The sequence below is a fragment of the Canis lupus genome, chromosome X (genome assembly GCF_003254725.2).
Source record: "Canis lupus dingo isolate Sandy chromosome X, ASM325472v2, whole genome shotgun sequence".
Taxonomy (NCBI): Eukaryota; Metazoa; Chordata; class Mammalia; order Carnivora; family Canidae; genus Canis; species Canis lupus.
The window spans coordinates 70,883,190-70,905,393 of NC_064281.1; the positions used below are offsets into that span (position 1 = coordinate 70,883,190).

At 37.8% G+C, this 22,204-nt stretch overlaps 2 protein-coding genes, 1 long non-coding RNA gene and 1 pseudogene across 9 annotated transcripts in view; 3 read left to right on the forward strand and 1 right to left on the reverse strand.

The window, feature by feature from the left end:
- DIAPH2 (diaphanous related formin 2) overlaps positions 1-22,204 on the forward strand; it is a 1,060,012-nt gene that overhangs the window by 763,661 nt on the left and 274,147 nt on the right. The window lies entirely within an intron of this gene.
- LOC112649458 (uncharacterized) overlaps positions 10,209-22,204 on the reverse strand; it is a 115,761-nt gene continuing 103,765 nt past the window's right edge. The window contains exons 5-6 of one of the 2 annotated variants that reach the window (XR_003129585.3): positions 20,187-20,263; positions 10,209-10,908 (exon numbers count right to left, since the gene is read on the reverse strand). This is a non-coding gene — a long non-coding RNA (uncharacterized LOC112649458). Of the gene's footprint in view, positions 10,909-20,104; positions 20,264-22,204 lie in introns of those variants that run through there. The other variant, XR_007409416.1, reaches the window with a different exon arrangement.
- On the forward strand, positions 11,535-14,817 carry LOC112649456 (T-complex protein 1 subunit delta-like; annotated as a pseudogene).
- LOC125752134 (T-complex protein 1 subunit delta-like) lies at positions 13,259-14,817 on the forward strand. Its single transcript, XM_049107613.1, has one exon. It carries the CDS (start codon positions 13,970-13,972, stop codon positions 14,495-14,497), a length of 528 nt encoding a protein of 175 aa, XP_048963570.1. The 5' UTR covers positions 13,259-13,969; the 3' UTR covers positions 14,498-14,817.

Genomic DNA, 22,204 nt, shown 5'->3' on the forward strand with positions numbered 1-22,204 from the left:
TGTAGCTAAAAGTCAGATGTGCCACTTAATATTTTGAGGAGGCAACTGCACTGTCATTTCATATAAAATTCCTTTCACTCACTATAAAAAACAGTGCCTGCCTGTCAGGCTTTGAATGTCCCGCTTTTAACTTTAAGAGTAAATAGTAGAGAAATCACACATTTCTAGAGTTTTTTAGGATATATTTGAAAAAAAAAGAAAGAAAAGAAGAAACCCCTTTATAGTTTACTAGCATTAATTAACATCTTAGAAAAGAATGCCATAGTGATTGGAAAGCATCACAAGATCAGTATAATGACAAAATAGTCAACCCCACATTCACAGTAGATACAATAAACTTACTACAATAAACTACAATAAACTTTTTAAAATAAATTTTAAAAATCTTTTATACTTTTTTTTTGCTTTTCATATCTTACATTTTTTAATGATGACATCTCAGTCTTCTTGTTTTTCTGTCGAATCTAATAGACATATTTTGGTGGTTGCACTCAAATACCAAGGTTTGAGATATCTCGAAGAACCTATATACAATGCAATATAACAGCCCTGTGTAGCTTCAGATTCCAATGTATCGATACCGAGAGGAAAACACCACTGATCAGCTTTTTCTGTAGTCTCTCTTCAGGCAGTAATAAATTAAACCATTTATATGAGACTGCTGGAAATCTATAAAAGTAAATTGTTATCCTCAAACATATATAGCTCTCAACTTTGAGTTTAATGATAGTGACCCTAGTGATGATCACCATTTGTGCATATGGCTGTGAATGAAGAGGCAAATGGACAAGCTATACAATTCACATCATGCATGTGAGCAGTGACCAGAGTCTATTGTAATCCATGATGTGCCTTCTTAGTGCGGAATCTGCATCTGCAACTTTGCTTCTTAAAGACATAATGTACTCGATAGCATTGCTCAAGGGGAGAAAATACATAGACACATCATCAGAAATACAGGACCATCTGACTGGAATTACCTTTTTTTTATTATTTTATTTTGTATTTCTTAACTGGAGTTCCATTTGCCAACATATAGCATAACACCCAGTGCTCATCCCATCAAGTGCCCCCCTCAGTGCCTGTCACCCAGTAACCCTGTTCCCCCAGACACCTCTCTTTCCACTACCCCTTGTTCATTTTCCAGAACTAGGTGACTCTCATGTTCTCTCACCCTCACTGATATTTCCCACTCATTTTCTCTCCTTTCCCCTTTATTCCCTTTCACTATTTTTTTGTATTGCCCAAATGAATGAGACCGTATAATGTTTGTCCATCTCTGATTAACTTACTTCACTCAGCATAATACCCTCCAGTTCCATCCACCTTGAAGCAAATAGTGGGTATTTGTCATTTCTAATGACTGAGTAAAATTCCATTGTATATGTATGCCACATGTTCTTTATACGTTCATCTTTTGGTGGACACCGAGGCTCCTCCCACATTTTGGCTGTTGTGGACATTGCTGCTATAAACATTGGGGTGCAGGTGCTGCTATAAATATTGGGGTGCAGTTGTCCTGCCATTTCACTGCATCTGTATCTTTGGGGTAAATCCCCAGCAGTGCAATTGCTGGGTCATATGGTAGTTCTATTTTTAACTCTTTGAGGAACCTCCACACAGTTTTCCAGAGTGGCTGCACCAGTTCACATTCCCACCAACAGTGCAAGAGGGTTCCCTTTTCTACACATTTTCTCCAACATTTGTTGTTTCCTGTCGTGTTAAATTTCACCATTCTCACTGGTGTGAGGTGGTATCTCATTGTGGTTTTGATTTGTATTTCCCTGATGGCAAGTGATGCAGAGCATTTTCTCATGTGCTTGTTGGCCATGTCTATGTCTTCCTCTGTGAAATTTCTGTTCATGTCTTTTGCCTATTTCATGACTGGATTGTTTGTTTCTTTGCTGTTGAGTTTAATAAGTTCCTTATAGATCTTGGATACTAGCCCTTTGTCTGATAGGTCATTTGCAAATATCTTCTCCCATTCTGTAGGTTGTCTTTTAGTTTTGTTGACTGTTTCTTTTGCTGTGTAGAAGCTTGTTATCTTGATGAAGTCCCAATACTTCATTTTTGCTTTTGTTTCCCTTGCCTTTATGGATGTATGTTGCAAGAAGTTGCTGTAGTGAAGTTCAGAAAGGGTGTTTCCTGTGTTCTCCCCTAGGATTCTGATTAATTCTTGTCTCACATTTAGATCTTTCATCCATTTTGAGTTTATCTTTGTGTATGGTGTAAAAGAATGGCCTAGTTTCATTTTTCTGCATGTGGCTGTCCAATTTCCCCAGCACCATTTATTGAAGAGACTGTTCTTTTTCCAGTCTTTTTTTTTTCCAGATTTTGCCAATCTTTCCTGCTTTGGCAAATATTAGTTGAACATAGAATTGAGTGCCCATTTCTGGGTTCTCTTCTATTCCATTGATCTATGTGTTTGTTTTTGTGCCATTACCACACTGTCTTGATGACCACAGCTTTGCAGGACACTTGAAATCCAGCATTGTAATGCCCCTGGCTCTCGTTTTCTTTTTTAATATTCTCCTGGATATTCAGGGTCTTTCTATTTGCACACAAATCTTAAGATGATTTATTCCAACTCTCTGAAGAAAGTCCATGGTATTTCTATAGGGATTCCATTAAATGTGTAAATTGCCCTGGGTAGCACTGACATTTTCACAATGCTAATTCTTCCAATCCATGAGCATGGAGTATTTTTCTATCTCTTTGTGTCTTCCTCAATTTCTTTCAAAAGAGTTCTGTACTTTTTAGGGTATGGATCCTTTACCTCTTTGGTTAGGTTTATTCCTAGGTATCTTATGCTTTTGGTTGCAATTGTAAATGGGATGGACTCCTGAATTTCTCTTTCTTCTATTTCATTGTTAGTGTGCAGAAATGCCACTTATTTGGGGGCATTAATTTTGTATCCTGCCACACTGCCAAATTGGTGTTTGAGTTAGCAATCTTGTCATGGACTGTTTTGGGTTTTCTATGTACAGTATCATGTCATCTGCAAAGAGGAGGAGTTTGACTTCATCTTTCCCAATTTGAAAGCCTTTTATTTCTTTTTGTTCCCTAATTGCTGAGGCTAGGTCTTCTAGTACTATGTTGAATAGTAGTGGCAAGAGTGGACATCCCTGTCCTGTTCCTGATCTTAGGAGAAAGGATCCCAATGTTTCCCCATTGAGAAAGATATTTGCTGTGGGCTTTTTGTAGCTGGCTTTTAAGATGCTGAGGAATGTTCCTTCTATCCCTACACTTTGGAAAGTTTTGATCAGGAATGGATGCTGTATTTATCAAATGCTTTCTCTGCATCTAATGAGAGGATCATATGGTTCTTGTTTTTTCTCTTGTTGATATGATCCATTGCATTGATTGCTTCACGAGTGTTGAACCAGCCTTGCCTCCTGGGGCACATCACACTTGTCATGGTGAATCATCTTAATGTATTCTTGGACCCTATTGGCTAGGGTCTTGTTTAGAATGTTTGCATCTGTGTTCATCAGGGATATTGGTCTGTAATTCTCCTTTTTGGTGGGGTCTTTGTCTGGTTTTAAAATTAAGGTGATGCTGGCCTCATAGAACGAGTTTGGACGTATTCCATCTCTTTCTATCTTTCATAACAACTTTAGTAGAATAGGATTTGTTTCTTCTTTAAATGTTTGATAGATTTCCCCTGGGGAGCCATCTGGCCCTGAACTTTTGTGTCTTGGGAGGTTTTTGATGACTGCTTCAATTTCCTCCTTGGTTATCAGCCTGTTTAGGTTTTCTGTTTCTTCCTGTTCCAGTTATGGGAGTTTGTGGTTTTCCAGAAATGCATCCATTTCTTCTAGATTGCCTAATTTATTGGCATAGAGCTGCTCATAATGTATTGTTCTTTTAAAGATTTTATTTATTTATTCATGACAGAAACAGAGTTAGAGAGGAGGCAGAGACACAGGCAGAGGGAGAAGGAGGCTCCACGCAGGGAGCCTGATGTGGGACTCGATCCCAGGACCCCAGGACCACACCCTGGGCCGAAGGCAGGCACTAAACCACTGAGCCACCCAGGGATCCCCTCATAATATGTTTTTAAAATTGTTTGTTTTTCCTTGCTATTCATTGTGATCTCTCCTTTTTCATTCGTGATTTTATTAATTTGTGTCTTTTCTTTTTTGTTTTTAATAAGGCTGGCTGATGGTTTATCTATCTTATTAATTCTTTCAAAGCACCAACTCCTGGTTTGTTGATTTGTTCTACAGTTCTTCTGGTCTCTATTTCTTTGAGTTCTGCTCAAATCTTTATTAACTCTCTTCTTCTGTTTGGTGTAGGTTTTATTTCCTGTTCTTTCTCCAATTCCTTTAGGTTCAAGGTTAACTTGAGTATTTGACTTTTTTCCAATTTTTTGAGGGATGCTTTTATTGCGATGTATTTCCCTCTTAGGATTGCTTTTGCTGTATCTCAAGATTTTTGAATGGTTGTCTCTTCATTATCATTAGTTTCCATGAGTCTCTTTAATTATCTAATTTCCTCATTGACCCTTTCGTCTTTTAGCAGGATGCTCTTTAACCTCCATGTGCTTGAGTTTCTTCCAAATTTCTTCTTGTGATTGAGTTCTAGTTTCAAAGCACTGTGCTCTGAAAACATGCAGGGGACAGTCTCAATATTTTGGTATCGGTTAAGACCTGATTTGTGACCCAGTATGTAGTGTATTCAAGAGAAAGGTTCATGTGCACTTGAGAAGAATGTGTATTCATTTGCGTTTGGGTGGAAAGTTCTGTATATATCTGTGAAATCCATCTGATCCAGTGTATCACTTAAAGCTCTTGTTTCTTTGGAGATGTTGTGCTTAGAATATCTGTCATTTGCTGAAAGTGCCGTGTTGACGTTTCCTACTATTAGTGTATTATTATCTAAGTATGTCTTTACTTTGGTTATTAATTGACTGATATACTTGGCAGCTCCCACATTAGGGGCATAAATATTCATGGTTGTTAGGTCTTCTTGTTGGATAAACCCTTTAAGTATGCTATAGTGTCCCTGTTCATCTCTTACTACAGTCTTTGGGATAAACTTTAATTTATCTGATATGAGGATGGCTACCCCAGCTTTTTTTGAGGGCCATTGGAATGGTAAATGGTCCTCCACCCTTTCATTTTCAGGCTGGAAGTGTCCTTAGGTCCAAAATGAGTTTCTTCTAGACAGCAAATAGATGGGTCTTGTTTTTTTATCCAGTCTGAAACCCTGCATCTTTTGATGGGATCATTAATCCATGCACGTTCAGAGTTACTATTGAAACATATGAATTTAGTGTCATCGTAATACCTATTCAGTCCCTGATTTTGTTGATTATTTCCTTGGGATTCCTCTTTCTTTTACAGAATCTTCCTTAATATTTTTTGCAGAGCTGGTTTGGTAGTCACATATTCTTTCAGTTTCTGCCTATCTTGGACTCTTTTTATCTTTCCTTCTATTCTGAATGAGAGCCTTGCTGGATAAAGTATTCTTGGCTGCAGGTTCTTCTCATTTAGGACCCTGAATATATCCTGCCAGCCTTTTCTGGCCTGCCAGGTCTCTGTGGAGAGGTCTGCTGTTAATGTAATACTTCTCCCCATATAAGTTAGGGATATCTTGTCTCTTTCTACTTTAAGGATTTTCTCTTTATCTTTGGTATTTGCAAGTTTCACTATTAAATGTCGAGGTGTTGAACAGTTTTTTATTGATTTTGGGGGGGTCCTCTCTATCTCCTGGATCTGAATGCCTGTTTCCCTCCCCAAATTAGGGAAGTTCTCAAGTATGATTTGTTCAAATATGCTTCCTGGCCCTCTGTTGCTCTGGGCACCCTCTGGAGCTGCAATTATAGACAGATCTTTCTTTCTGAAGCTGTCATTTATTTCCCTTAACCTTTCCTCATGGTCTTTTAATTGTGTTTCTCTTTTTTTCTCAGCTTCCTTCCTTGCCATTATCTTCTGTTCTGTGTCACCCACTCTTTCTTCTACCTCCTTAACCCTCATCCATAGAACCTTCAGTTTGGATTGCATCTCATTTAATTGATTTTTAATTTCAGCCTGATTAGATCTCAATTCTGCATCATGAAGTCACTTGAATACTTTATGCTTTTTTCCAGAGCCACCAGTATCTTTTTAATTGTGGTTCTGAATCGGCTTTCTGACATTGAACTGGAATCCAAATTGTGTTACTCTGTGGGAAAGAGTACCATTTCTGATTCTTTCTTTTGTGGTGAGTTCTTCTTTCTAGTCATTTTTCTCAGTGCAGAGTAGCTGTATTAGCGGGCTGCATCAAGAGTATCAACCACAACCTAAGGAAATTTCACACTAGATGATTCTACAGAGGTCAGAGATTAGAAATTGAAAACAAAGATGAGAACAAAATAAAACAAAGGACCACTAAAGTGAAAAACACATTTTAAAACAGTAGTAAAAATAATAGGCCAGGAATCCTAAAGAAGAAGAGAAAAAAATAGAAAGAAAAAAGAAAAGAAAAAGTAAAACGAAAGGGGAAGAAGCAAAAGGGGTGGCCTGGGAGATGGTGGTGGTGATGAAGTTGTAGTGAAGGGAGAATGTAGTCTACCTGACGGTTTCTAGAGGTCGATCCTCTTGTAGGTGACTATATTAAGTTCTAAATATTAGAAGATGCTCAGTCCCAAATTTATATACTCCAGAAATACTTGTAGATGGCCCCAACATTGACCACCAAAACATAAATGAGATAAAAGAGGGGGCCAGAATGGGAATTAGGAATCTCACAGAATGAAGCAGCATGGTATACCAGTTGGTTCTGGGTACATGCTTGTCATATTTTAGATAGTATTAACTTCCATCATTGTTGAACAAAATGAGGCAGAGAAAACAACAAAAAACAAAACAAAACAAAAACATATCTTGTATATCCCCCCAAATTAAGTAGAGTATGTTGAAGGGAATCTAGAAGTGGAAAATATATCTAGGACCTGTAATTGTAGAAATATGAAAGTCAGAAAGGAAGAATCTTAAAAATGAAGAGGTGGTAAAATATTGTAGTTAAGGTGGGAAAAGAGAAAAAAATTGGAAATTTACAGTCTGATACAAAACCGAGTTGTACTGGAAAAAAAAAAAAAAAAGGAGGAGTATCCTCTGGTTCTATATACTGTAAAGCCCTCGACTTCCCCTGGAGCTTCCAGCACTGCTCTGTCAAGAACTTGGTTTTCCCCTGTCCTTCCAGCTGGTCTTCTGGGGGAGGGGCCCGCTGTGTTGATTCTCAGGTGTGTGCACCTGGATGAGCTGCCCAGCCCCCTGCCAGGTGCAGGGCTCAGTGGGAGCTGTTTATCCTGTGAGGCCCCTGTTCCCTGGTGGCCCCTCTTGGTCCCAGGCACAGGGTGACACAACGAAGAACAACAACACTGGCGGCGGCCAGCTCTCCAGCTCTAGAGTCAGTTCCCTGCAGTACCTACTGCAGTCTTCGGGTCCACACTGGCCTGGATTCTCCCGGCAGGCGGGTCATTGATCTGCATAGCTTGGGGACGCCCGGTGGCAGGAGAGTCCTCCGCTGTCCTGTTCCCTCCCCGCCTCTGCCTGTCTCGGGGAGAGCTCAGGATCGTGGGCTGTGTCCCTTGCTCCCTGGGATCCCGGGCCTGCGCTGCTGGAATTGCGCTCCCGGGGTGCAGCCCCCTCCGCCCGGAGCCGCCGCCTGAACTTTTGAGGCTCCGCCGGGCGTGCTCCAACCCTTTATCGGGCTTGGCCCACAGTCTGTGGCACGCTCTCCCCCGGTACACTTACTCTCTGAGTGACTCTGGGAGACTGAAGGCTCCACTGCCCCTCCTGCGATTCTGCCTGTTTTCCCTGCTAAGCGCCTTTCCGTCTGGGAAGAATCCGGTGCGGATTTTTAAAGTGCTTCCTCCGGACTGGGCTTTTCTGTCCCAGAGGCTTTTACCACCTGTCCTTAGCTTGGCTCCTCTTGGGGCCCCTCCCCCACCTGATTCTGTTTTAATTTTTTTCCTCCTTCCTACCTTGCTAGAAGTGAAAACCCTTCTCTCTGTCGCGTTCCAGCTGTTCTCTTTAAATCTCAGGCCGAATTCGTAGGTTTTCAGGATGATTTGAAAGTTACCTAGGTAAGTTGGTGGGGACAGGTGACTTGGAGACCCTACTCCTCTGCCATCTTGCCCCGCCTCCCTGGAATTACTTTTAATGGCCACACCGAATATTCGTAGTTGATCGTAAATACAGAGAGCAGGGAGGACATGCATTGCAATGCACGGCAGTGGCCCAGACTTAGGCAAGAGTACATTTTGTTTTTTGTTTTGTTTTGTTTTGCTTAGATTTTCTTCCTAATATTACTTTAGGTATTGGACGTGTGGTGCCTGGCTTTCAATTTCTTATTAACTGCTTTGTAATGCCTACTTCTTAGGAGGCCTTTTAACATGATCTTTATTTCATCTAAGCCATTTGCAGCATTGTTTTTGTTCTTTAAATTAGTCAAAGGATAGTTAATTATTGTACTCTGGAGTTAAAAGTCTTCGTGAATTCAGATACACATTATATAGATGTCTAAAAACAAAATACTCATTTTTAAATATGGTGAAATATAAATTGAAAGCAACTTCCATCTGTGGAAAATTTTTCATAAATTTTTTGACTAGAGGAACAAAAGAAGATTCCTACTGTATACCAGCCTTTATACATTATCCAGTAAAATGGCATTTCAATAGATTCACAGTGGGTAACATATGGAATACTCCATAAACCCTGATTAGATTTAATAATGTTTGTATCACTGTTTGGGAACATGTACAAGGAGATGTGACAGCCATATATTATTAACATAAAAATAACTCAGAAAAAAAGCTCCTAATTAAAGCAGAACTGATTTAGAAACTTAGCAAATTTGCAGCCAGAAATAACCACCTACCCACCTGCCCAGGACTTGGGACTTTCTTTTATGCATTACAAAACAGGCTTGCTTCTTAGGACTGCGAGATGGCCACTACGAAAATTTTAATGGGCTGTGACAATACCATTTTCAGCCTGTCCAGAACAGCACAAAACCTAGTCTCAGGAAGGACAACATTGCTGTTCAGTTAAGATTTCAGCCAAGTGGCATCAAAGGAAAGCAAGATGTGGTCTGCAGTTGTGCTGAGCTGCATTAAATGGCTCTCTGTAATTAATTAATATCCTCTTGCTTGGCAAATGCGCATACATTAAACTCAGCATCACAATAGCAAAGATTCACTCATGGTGGGCCTTGGTAATGGATGCACACTTGTCCTGTGGAGCAATGTATGTAGGGCATTTGTGTTTTCATAATAGGAGTCTCTGTGCTTTTTTAACTAGGTCATTTCTAAAAGAGGAAAGAAGCAGCAGGTTAAAGTAAACAGGAGAAGGAGGTTGCTTGATTGGACAATTTGAAAATCTGGTTTAGAAAGATTCTCCGCAACTTCTAAACTGAGTAGTTACAATTAATTTCTGTGCCTGTGTTCTGAAATATAAGCATGTTCAACAGGCTTTATTTTTGTAAACAAGTATCTGTGGGCTTAAGAAAGTTCTTTTTTATTAATTTAACCGTTTTTCAGGGTTGACATTTTCCTAATACTTAAATTGCCTTTATTTTAGATGAAATTTTTCACACCTTTCCCTAACAATCCATATAATTCATTCTTTCTTAACTCATCTGAAAACAAAGATGCCCCTCCAAAAGCAATCACTCTTTTTCCCTGTTGTAAGCTTTGAGGCATATATTTTCCTGTTTTGTAATAATATCAAACCATATGGGTATGTAGTATTGTTGGGTATATTTTAATTATATTATTATCTTGCCCTAAAAATGTATTAGCTCTTTAACTATTAGGTTATCATTTTCCCTAGATCTAGCATCTGTCATTGCTCTTGTTTAATGTATCTCAGCTTCAGTCCAATCTAAATAAAATGTCTTTTTTATTGGCTGAGAGTTCTAAATTGGTAGTAAATGTGCAAATATTTAAATTATTTTCCACATGTTCTTTTTAGATACTTATCCTTATTTCCTACTTTTATCGTGACTGGGAAAAATAATTTATAAGCTGAATAAATATTCTATTTGATTCGTAAAATAAGTTCAAGATAATTCTTATATATATTAGTCTATGTAGCTATATTCATCATTTTTGCTAGTCTATTATTTTTATGTAAACTGTTTCATTCACCAATGAATATTAGAAAGCACTATACATCATTAAAAATCTTTATTCATAGATTAAGTATTTCCCAAGATATATTACTATATAAACATATTCTTTCTCCTTCTATCAAAAACTGTCTGTAAGGCATCAAGATAAAAATGATAATGTATTCTACAGACAGGATAAATCAAAAGTGATAAGGATGAAAAAATCAGATTAGACATTCCATTTGCCTACTCAATATGGTGTCTCTTGCTCAGGTTTCCATCTTTACAGAACTTACTGGGTATGTTTCACCCACACTGCAATCAGATTTTCTTTTGTCTACCATCTACTGTTCAGTTAATATGTGTTTAGAAGTGTGTTTTATGCAAAAATAACTAACTGCCTAACATTTTGGCACATTTTGCTCTTATGGCTTGACAATGCCTGGGCATTTGTGGATAAATGACATATATTTTTTTCTTTGTACATGAGTGAAAATCACTCCCCCCAACTACATACCTCACTTAAAATGAGAATACATGAAGATGCTAAAAGGAAAACTCCAGTAAATCTTTTATCAGAATGATTCAAGTATATACAGTAGAAGCGTGCATTAACAGAGTGTTTTGTTTTGAGACTTTAAACTGAGCACTAGGGGATCCCTGGGTGGCGCAGCGGTTTAGCGCCTGCCTTTGGCCCAGGGCGCGATCCTGGAGACCTGGGATCGAATCCCACGTCGGGCTCCCGGTGCATGGAGCCTGCTTCTCCCTCTGCCTGTGTCTCTGCCTCTCTCTCTCACTGTGTGCCTATCATAAATAAAATAAAAAAAAAATTAAACTGAGCACTAATATACATAACCTGTTCTATCATTTATTTGGAGCTTATCTCTGCATTTAAATTTCCTTAGACCATTCAATGACTGCTTTCAGTATTTTCAGGCATCAACATGTCTTCTTGGGCACCTGGGTGTTACAAAAGAGAGAACACACAGGAGGAAACCAGCCAGGTTCTCTACTTGTGGGCAGCTTAATCACAGATTATTCTTATTGTTGCTATAGCTCTAACTCCATTGCTGTTCTCTGGGTGACTCTGCTGAATACTTAGAAGTCTTCTCTTGCCTTTTTGACAAAGTAGCCCTAAAATGTAAGTGTCAAAGTCTATCTAGGCACATCCACTGGCACTTTTTCTCTCCTCCCTTCATTTCTACATGGAGACACACACACATACACTTCCTCTGGGCTCCTAAGCAAGGCCTATGCAATATTAAATTGCCAGGGGAGAAAGAGAAAGTCACTGACCCCTCTAACTTCAACTGGCACAGAACCCTGAGACTACTTAGATACATAAGTAAAAATTTGGATTCATTAAGAGTGTGTGTGTGTGTGTGTGTGTGTGTGTGTGTGTGTGTTGAGTTTGTGATCTAAGTAGAAGTTTGCCTTTTTATTACTGTGGTGAAAAATACCTGAAATCTACCTTCTTAACAAAATTTTAAGTAAAATACAGTATTCTTAACTGTAAGCACAATGTTGTATCACACATCTAGAAGTTTTTCATCTTACATGCCTGAAACTCTATGCCCAATTGAATAGTATCTCCCCATTTTCCCTTCCCCCAGCTCCTGAAACCATCATTATAATTTCTGCTTCTATGATTTTGACTACTTTGGATACCTCATATAAGTGATATCATGCAGTAATTGTCCTTCTGTGTCAGGCTTATTTCACGTAGTATAATGTCCTCCAGGTGCATCTATGTTGTAGCGTATAGCATATTTCTTCTTTTGTGTGGTTGAATAATATCCTGGTGTATGTATATGCCACATTTTCTTTACCCATCCATTGATAGACATTTAGATTCTTTTCACCTCTTGGCTATTGTGAATAATGCTGCAATGAACATGTGAGGACAAATATCTCTTTGAGATCCTGCCTTTTTCTTTTTTTATCCCAAGTGCTGACTTTGAATAATACAATGACATTGAAACATACATGGTTCCTGAAGCTTCATGAAGGTGGTGGGCGTGTTCTGTTACTCCGCAGCCCACTGGAATCTGTGCCCATCCGTCCTTCCCAAGCCGACGCAGACGAGCCAAGTTGGCCATGCCTGAGAATGTGGCACTGCGGAGCAGGGTGCTTGCCGAGGCTACTGGTGGCTGCAGCAAAACTGCCTATAAGGACCATGACAAGCTGACCCAGATCCGCTTCAGCAACATTCCTCGGCCAAAGCTATTGCTGATGCTATTAGAACAAGCCTTGGACTAAAAGGAATGGATAAAATGATTCAAGATGGAAAAGACGATGTGATCATTAGAAATGATGGTGCCACCATTCTTAAACAAATGCAAATGTTACATCCAACAGCCAGAATGGGGGTGGAGCTGTCTAAGGCACAAGATATAGAAGCAGGAGTTGGCATCAACCACATCAGTGGTCATCATTCCTGGCTCTCTTAGATTCCTGTACCAAGCTTCTTCAGAAAGGGATTCATCCAACCATCATTTCTGAGTCATTCCAGAAAGCTTTAGAAAAGGGTATACAAATCTTGACTGACATGTCTCAACCTGTAGAACTCAGTGACAGAGAAACTTTATTAAATAGTGCTACCACTTCATTGAACTTAAAAGTTGTCTCTCAATTATTCAAGTCTGCTTTCTCCAATGAGTGTAAATGCAGTGATGAAAGTGATTGACCCAGCCACTGCTACTAGTGTAGAACTTGGAGATATTAAAATAGTTAAGAAACTTGGTGGGGCAATTGATGACTGTGAGCTGGTAGAAGGGCTGGTACTTACTCAAAAAGTGGCAAATTCTGGAATACCCAGAGTTTCAAAGGCTAAGATTGGGCTTACTCAGTTTTGCTTATCTGCTCTCAAAACAGATATGGATAATCAAATAGTAGTTTCTGACTATGTCCAGATGGACTGAGTACTTTAGGAGGAGAGTACTTTAGGAGAGTACTCAATTTAGTGAAGCAAATTTAAAAAATAGGATGTAAACATACACCACATCTTCTTTATCCATTCATCTTTCGATGAACACCGAGGCTCCTTCCACAGTTTGGCTATTGTGGACATTGTTGCTATAAACACTGGGGTGCAGGTGTCCCGGCATTTCATTGCATCTGTATCTTTGGGCTAAATCCCCAACAGTGCAATTGCTGGGTCATAGGGCAGGTCTATTTTTAACTCTTTGAGGAACCTCCACACAGTTTTCCAGAGTGGCTGCACCGTTTCACATTCCCACCAACAGTGTAAGAGGGTTCCCTTTTCTCCACATCCTCTCCAACATTTGTGGTTTCCTGCCTTGTTAATTTTCCCCATTCTCACTGGTGCGAGGTGGTATCTCATTGTGGTTTTGATTTGTATTTCCCTGATGGCAAGTGATGCAGAGCATTTTCTCACGTGCATGGTGGCCATGGTACTAGAGGGTATTATGCTGAGTGAAATAAGTCAATCGGAGAAGGACAAACACATGGTCTCATTCATTTGGGGAATATAAATAATAGTGAAAGGGAATAGAAGGGAAGGGAGAAGAAATGGGTAGGAAATATCAGAAAGGGAGACAGAACATGAAGACTCCTAACTCTGGGAAACAAACTAGGGGTGATGGAAGGGGAGGAGGGTAGGGGAGGGGTTAATGGGTGACTGGCACTGAAGGGGGCATTTGACGGGATGAGCACTGGGTGTTATTCTGTATGTTGGCAAATTGAACACCGATAAAAATAAATTTATTATTAAAAAAACATTCTTGAAAACAAAAAAATTTAATTTAATTTAAAAAAATAAAAAATAGGATGTAATGTCCTCCTCATACAGAAGTCTATCCTGAGAGATGCTCTATGTTTTCTTGCATTACATTTCCTGAACAAGATGAAGATTGTGGTGGTTAAGGATGTTGAAAGAGAAGACATTCAATTCATTTGTAAGACCACTGGAACCAAGCCAGTTGCTCATATTGACCAATTCACTGCTGACATGCTAGGATCAGCTGAGTTAGGTGAGGAGGTCAATTTAAATGGTTGTGGCAAACTGCTCAAGATTAAAGGCTGTACAAGCCCTGGAAGAACAGTTACAATTGTTCATGGATCTAACAAATTGATGATTGAAGAAGCTGAGCGCTCCATTCATGATGCCCTATGTGTTATTTGCTGTTTAGTGAGGAAGAGAGCTCTTATTACAGGAGGTGGTACTCCAGAGATAGAATTGGCCCTGCGGTTAACTGAATATTCACGAACAATAAGTGGCATGGAATCCTACTGCAATCATGCTTTTGCAGATACTATGGAAGCCATTCCATCTACACTAGCTGAAAATGCTGGCCTGATTCCCATTTCTACAGTAACAGAACAAGGAAACCAGCATGCCCAAGGAGAAAAAATTACCAGCATTAATGTCTGAAAGGGTGATATTTCCAACATTTTGGAGGAACTGGTTGTCCAGCCTTTGTTGGTTTCAGTCAGTGCACTGACTAGCGACTGAAACCATCCAGAGCATTCTGAAAATTGATGATGTGGTAAACACTCAGTAATCGGATTAACACTGGCCAACTGGTGCTGCTGTGGCCACTAACTGCTGTGTGCGTCTGGAGTGGAAAATCACCTTCGTGTTTTTGCTTTTTAGAAGATTTGTTTCCTTTATGAATCCCTACGCCTGGTCTTCCAGTTGGCACTTGCTTGAAAAATTGTATTGACACAACTTAATTAAAATATTAAATGATTTCAAAAAAAGAGAAACATATACATGGTTCCTAAGATCATGTAATTTTTTGAGATGTCAAAAATACCTACAGACAGCAAACACAGTAAAGATAGATTTGCAAACCTAGTTTACATCTATATCACAAACTGAACACTACTGAAGGTATTTGGTTATTGTTTGTTTTCCTCAAGCAGAAAAATTTCACACGGCATAATTTATCTTTCCAACAAAAGAAAGAAAAAAAGGAATGCATTCTCAGGAAGTAATACCACTGTATTTCAAAAACTTCTTCCACATATAGCATCTAAAAATGCCTTTCAGAATTAAAGAATGTGATTTCATACTTAAAACATACATTAAATTGATGTTAGAAAAAGCATAGCATCTATTAGGGATGCAGTAAAATCAATAAATTCTTATATATATCCATGTATAGTCACATATACATATACACATAAATGTATACATAGAAAATCTTAAAAATTAAATGAAGAGTTGTTAACAAGCATAAGAAATATGTTGCAAAAATTATCTGTCTAAAAAAACTCTAACAAGAATAAAATTTTCCTAGTGGACATTCTGGCTCAGGGTCAGTCCAGAATAAGCTATTACCATATTGACTAAACTGAGGGAAATATTCTGAAATGTTTTTCTTCCATGATGAAGATACTATTAGATTAGTGCTCCTTATATCCTGAAATGCACTTGTTTTCAACCTTGTAAAAATTTTTAGTAAGTGAGGACGAGATTAGGGTTATGGTTAGGGTTACATGAACATCTAAAGAAAGTTCATATAAGGTGATGGCATGAATGCATTCTGATAAGTGAATATAGATCTTCAAAGCTCAGGGAATTGGGAGTTACAAATTTAATGTCAGGAGTGACAAACAGCCCAGATTGTAAACAAGCAAGAGTCCTCGATAAGCAATCAGGTTAGAAATACGAAGTATATTTCAAGGCCATTTTTTTTTTATATTCGAGTAATATGCCTGTCTTTATGATAGTTTATTGTAGGTAAAATTTAGGATGATGTTGCCATGTACTTATTTGATCCTTTAACCCTGTTTTAGAGATCACAGGACATACAAAAGATGTGCAAAATTTACTTTAACTATCATTTGCCCTCAATCTAGAATTGGAAGGCTTACTGTAAAACATACAACTAATTTAAATAATATGTTCAAGTATTTCCATTAAAGAAATCAAAGTATTCACTTTTTCTCATATTAGTGCTTCCATTTTATCTGAATACTTAAAGAATCTAGCATTATTTACAGCTGGTAGTAACTTTAAAAAATTTCCATTCTAGTTGCTTATTTTGCAATGGGAGACATGAATCCTACAGGTTACCCTGCCATGGAAAAAAGGCATGAAATCTCTGTGTCAGTTCATAGGTCTTTCAAATATACAGATTTGGCTCTTTATGAGTAAATTTTGTTTGGCAGACTTTTCCCTTTTTGTTGCCACTTCTTTACCACGTTGGTGATTTTAGTTAAGGAAAGATAAATAAATGACAAAGCATTATCAGCTGAATTTGAAACTACAACTTGGACTGAAAATGCATTATTAGAAACTATCTATAATTCAGTACAAGAATCCCAAAACCTGAAATGGACCATATTAAAACAAATGTAAAAAAATGATAATAAAATGCCCAAAGAATTCAAAGAACTATTTTACAGTAAGAAATCAGTTCCAAATACCTAGACATTCATTCCAAAGCAGCAGCAGATATAGCAGAAGTACCTGGTATAGTAAAAATTTAAAAATAAAAAAAACAGTGTACAGTAATGATGAGAGTTATTTGCAGATACTTGGCATCATGTCTAATTAATTTCATAACTATATATAGTTATTGTTGAGTCTATAATATTATGTCTTAAAGTCCTTTATACCCTACTCTGTCACTCCCCAAAATAATAAAAGTCAATTCCTCAGGGACATACCCTTTGCCAAAAGTCATACTGACTACATATTTTGCATCATTGGCATTTGTAGTTAAATGACTTTTTATGGTCATTGGGAACTGTTACCACAGATTATGGGATAGGATATTTTGCTCTCTTAGCTAAAGTTATAATTCCAGACTATTCTGTGTTTTGAGGATGTATCAAAGCCAAACAGGGATCCATGGGTGTCTTGGCGATTTAGCGCCTGCCTTCAGCCCAGGCCGTAATCCTGGAGTCACGGGATCAAGTCCCTCGTTGGGCTCCCTGCATGGAGCCTACTTCTCCCTCTGCGTGTGTCTCTGCCTCTCTCTCTCTCTCTGTCTTCCATGAATAAATAAATAAAATCTTAAAAAAAAAAAAAAGCCAAACATATTCAGACCAAGAGCATGTTCATTGAATCAATAAGAATGTTAATGGAGCGCTGTTAAGGTACCACCGTGATCTAGATTGGATTAGATGAGAGGAAGTCTCTGTTCTATTTTCCTTGGCTTTGCAGTTCTCACTGTTTTCATAGAGGCTTATCTCCAAGTTATCAAAGAGCCCAAGTATGGAACCCCGTGTTTCATAGATGGTTCAATATGTCATCTTCCAAACAACTCTTCTGTTACCAGTTAGGTTCCTACAAACAAGTAAGATGATACTCCTCTGTATAAAAATCATTGATTACTTGCCTCAAAGAAAACTTGAGAACCCTAATATGCATTCAGTACCTTCCCAGGTATAGGGAAGAAAAGACTTGCCATATGTTCCTAAGTTTGATAGGTGGCTCTATACAACAAACTGATAATAGATTAAAGGAAGAAAAGATACACAGATTTAGTAATGCTTAATATGATGTACACAAGGACATCACAGGGGGAAAAAGTGGATACCTAAATAAGTGGTGAGATTTGAGAGCTTTTATGCCATCTTATGGGAAAGAAGATATAGGCTACTTAGAGGAAAAGACTTTTAAGAAAGATGAATAGGAACATAGAAGAATAAATGGAAGATATGATAGTGTGTGACACAGTTTGGGTCATATGTCAACTTCTAGTCTCCTCTTCTTTTTTAAAAAACGATTTATTTATTTAGAGAGAGAGCAAGTGGGAGGAGGGGCAGAAGGAGAGAGAGAATTCTGAAGTAGACTCCCCACTGAGCATAGAGCCTGCCAGGGGGCTTGATCCTAGGACCCTGATATCATGACCGGAGCCGAAATCAAGAGTTGGCTGCTTCGCCAACTGAAGCACCCAGGCACCCCTACTCTCCTTTGATAAGAGTCAATCTTCCTTGGTTGATGAAACTCCCAGGAAGATTTATAACACATGAGTTCCTTTTAGAGGATATGTCATTAAGCAGATAAGGAGAGTTCAGAGAAAGCTTCTCCTTACATTTGCTGTTTTTCCAAGTGCCTTCAACTCAAAATCAATCATATGTCAAAGAGGCATGTTTTAGGTGGCCTGTTCTGCCACCTATCACAGTCTTATCTTCCTCTACATCTCCCTGCATACTCAAACTATGTTTTCCCATAATAGTTAGAGTTCTTTGGTAACTCCGGATACATTTATATCTTTCCTCATGCTATTCTCATTGTCTGGAATGTCTTCTCTCTAGATTGAGAAATCCTTCCTATACTTCAAGATGGAACTCAAAAGTTACTTCCCTCTGAGATCGTGCCTAATAATCTCAGAATCACTTCCTGCTATGCATTTCCACATCGTTCTTGAATTCCTCTATGGAGCTTAGTTTATGTTACTATGTATTTTTATTTATTTATGTAACAGGGGAAGCAGTATAGTATGGTGGTTAAATACATAGTTTTGTGTTGTGGGAGAATGGGGAAAGGTACCCAGATTCAAATCCTTAATCCACCACTTATTACTGAGATGGCTTACTTTTGAGGAAGTCAGTTGATCTCCCTGAGGCTAATTTCATCATGTGGAAAATTGAGTTAGTAATAGCATATATGCATATAGGGCCATTGGGAGGGTTAAATATGACAAGACTTATAAAGCATTTAACTCAGTGACTACTTTATTGTAGAGTTCAATAAACATTACTTTCTGCTATTGCTGCTCTGCCTCTCAACACTAGTTTATAAATTCAGTGAGGGTTAGAAACCATGTCTCATCACTTTACTTTCTTTAGTTAGTCTCTAACAGTTTTGTATACAGTGTTGCTACATGATAAATGATGCTGAGAACTAAATATACAGTAAAGCTGGAGGTTGGACTTGATCTAATTAATGTATGTCCATGCATGTTATGAATATTAAATAACAATACTGACCTTCCAAAATATCAAACTCAAATTGTATAATCATAACTTTTACGTTACTCTAAATACAACTGTTTATATGCCAATCTGCATAGTTATGTATTGCCTAACACCTGCTATTTTTTAACTGCCTTTGATTCTATGTAACATTCTTAATAATTTATTAAATATGCTTTAATCGAATATTCATATAATATCCACTCTTATCAGTAGTTAGGAATTAACAAGTAGACTTACTATTAATAATCTGTGTTCCATTAGTCCTAAGAATGTTTTTGTTATTATTGTTAGTGTGGAGTGTGTGTGTGTGTGTGTGTGTGAATGTAACTAGTATCTCTTATGCCTTTGAGCAGAAGAAAACTGATCCTATCACTTCCTTATTTAAAACTCACCAAAGACTTAGAATTTTCTCAGGAAAAACTTCAAAATGCTTAAGAGACCTGTAGAATCTGGCCCCTAAGTACCTCAGGAACTTTCTACCTCCTATCTCCCACTTACTCCAGAGGCTCTCACATTCAGGCCTTTTCCTCTTCTTTGTGTTCCTACAATATTTAATATCTATCAGAGCCTTCATACACCCTTACCCCAGTGTCCCTCCTCTTGGCTCTTCCCTTTCAGGTCTCAGTTAAGTCTCCCAAATATGCATTCTTTAATAGCCTCTGCTTTACAATCACATTTATTTTTCAATTTGTAATTTTATTTTATTTTTTTCTTTGTGTTTAAAACAATTTTTTTAATTCATGAGAGACACAGAGGGAGATGCAGAGACATAAGCAGTGAGAGAAGCAAGCTCTTCACAGGGAGCCCTATGTGAGTCTTGATCCTGGGATCCCAGGATCATGCCCTGAGCCGAAAGCAGATGCTCAACCGCTGAGCGACCCAGGCATCCCTATTGCTTTGTTTATTGTATGTCTTCCCACAAAACTATGTCTATGAAAGCATTGACCAATGACTTTTTGTGAATATTTACTACCATATCCTCAGCACCTAAAAGATACCTGACACATGGCAGGTACTTAATAAATATATTTGAGTAGATAAATGAAAAAATCACTCTGCTGGGTGTCTAAGAATGCGAAGGTAGCCCGTCTTCAAAGGAAGGGTAAAAATAAATCTACAAAAGATGAAAAGGAAGTAAATAATGAAAGGAGGTAGAGAAAAGCAGTTCTGAGTGTACCTCTTACCTTTGTCATCACATTTGTAGCTTTAAGTGGAGACTGATTTAAAAACATTTTCTTTATACATGGCTGAATCAGGCCATCTGTGGAAAAGTGGGGTCATTACAAAATGGTTTCATCTCTCCAGTAACATAATTGCCTCCTATATGTTAAAAACTGGGGATCCTAGTTCAAAATTTTTATAATTAACTATGCTATCTTTGTTATATTGTGTCCTATCCCTAAGTTTTGTAATATGATTTTTTTAAAAAATTTTGTAATCTATATCCTAAACTATTTTATTGTGTTGAATCCAAGTGGAAATTAAAACATTCATTCCTTATTGTCCCTGCTAATGTTTCACATTTTAAAATATTTGTCCACACATATTCATCACATAATGTGTGATTTATAAGTAAATTCCGACTACTTTGATATATCTTAATATTATTTTTAAAGGATAAATTTCTATGAAATATAAATTTTTACTAAAAATATATTCAAACTGAAACATTAATATTTTGTTTTTAGCATTTAGAGAAATGTTTTCTGGCAGGTTATGGAAAGAAGAAATGATATTTATAATCTTCAATAGAGTGTATATTTGTAACTTCCTTTTATTTTAATGAATAATTATGCCATGTTGCTAACGAAAGCTTGTGTGAAGGTTAAGTGGATCTCAAGTTGATTTTCCCCTGTTCTCAACAATCCAGCAATAACACTATTTCAAATTTCAAGTTTTTTTAATTAAATGCATAACTAATGTACTCCCTATGAAAATGAGAAATTTTAAGAACTGATTTAACTCAATTACCTGTGAGATACATAAACTCCTTCATTCCCAGTGCCCTGCTAGTGCTTATTTTGGTTCTACTGGAACAAATTTTCTGTGGTAACAATTACTCTTTATATCAAAATGAGTAAAATGATAAATAGTGTTCTCTGCCTAGTATTTGATAAAGCAATACTATGTAGGGTAGGAAAAATTTTTCCTCACCCCTCTCAGGGTCTCTGGGTAGGTCTAAAAATTAAACTGACAAAGAGATTAAGAGGAGAAAAGCATACAGATTCATTGAATATAACTTTGACATGACATGGGAACCTTCATTAGGAAATTAAGAGCCAAAGAAATTGTTAAACCTCTTTTTTATGCTAGATTTGATAAAGCCTAGGAAGTTGTGGAAAGATATAATAGGGCAAAAAGCATACGTTAAATGTATTAAACTGAGGGGAAATTAGCAAGACCTGTCCATTCAGAATCTTTTCAGTATCCTTCCATCTTGGAGATAAGGGTATTTTGTTTCCTCAGGGTATAAGGAAGGCACTTTACACATGGAGGCCTTATAACTTGCTTCAGGAGAAAGTCAGAGTGACCTTCCTGCTTCCTCCTTTCTCTTAAAATTTTGAATATGCCATGGCGCCATATTTTGGAGTAACATGTCCTGAACCCTATCAGCTACTTTGCCAGTTAGAGGGCGAGGGTTAATAATACCTACCTTTAACAAATTTATAGACAGGTAGGTACAGCTACCAAAAATAGTGAAAACCGATATATAATATACCTAAAAGTGTAAAGAAAATAATTTGCTTTTGAGTAAATGCCTATGGATGAATACAGCTGTTTCAGGTTGAATTTTAAATCCATACTATTGCAGTATTACTAAGGAATATACTCTATAAATTTACATATATTCACACAAAAATATAGATGATAAAGTTCTATATAATTCTGTATAGTACATAAATACCCAAGTAACTGAAGATTGCTTCCCTAGGTCAGATTGTCAAGTGAGTTAATATAAAAAGGCTTTGTGGGATCTATGATATATGTTTTATAAATTAAGTATCCAGATTCGGATCAACATTAAGATCAAATGGTTTAAAATGAATATTTAGGGCAGCCTGGGTGGCTCAGCGGTTTAGCGCCGCTTTCAGCCCAGGGCGTGATCCTAGAGACCCGGGATCGAGTCCCACGTTGGGCTCCCTGCATGGAGCCTGCTTCTCCCTCCGCCTGTGTCTCTGCCTCTCTCTCTCTCTCTCTCTCT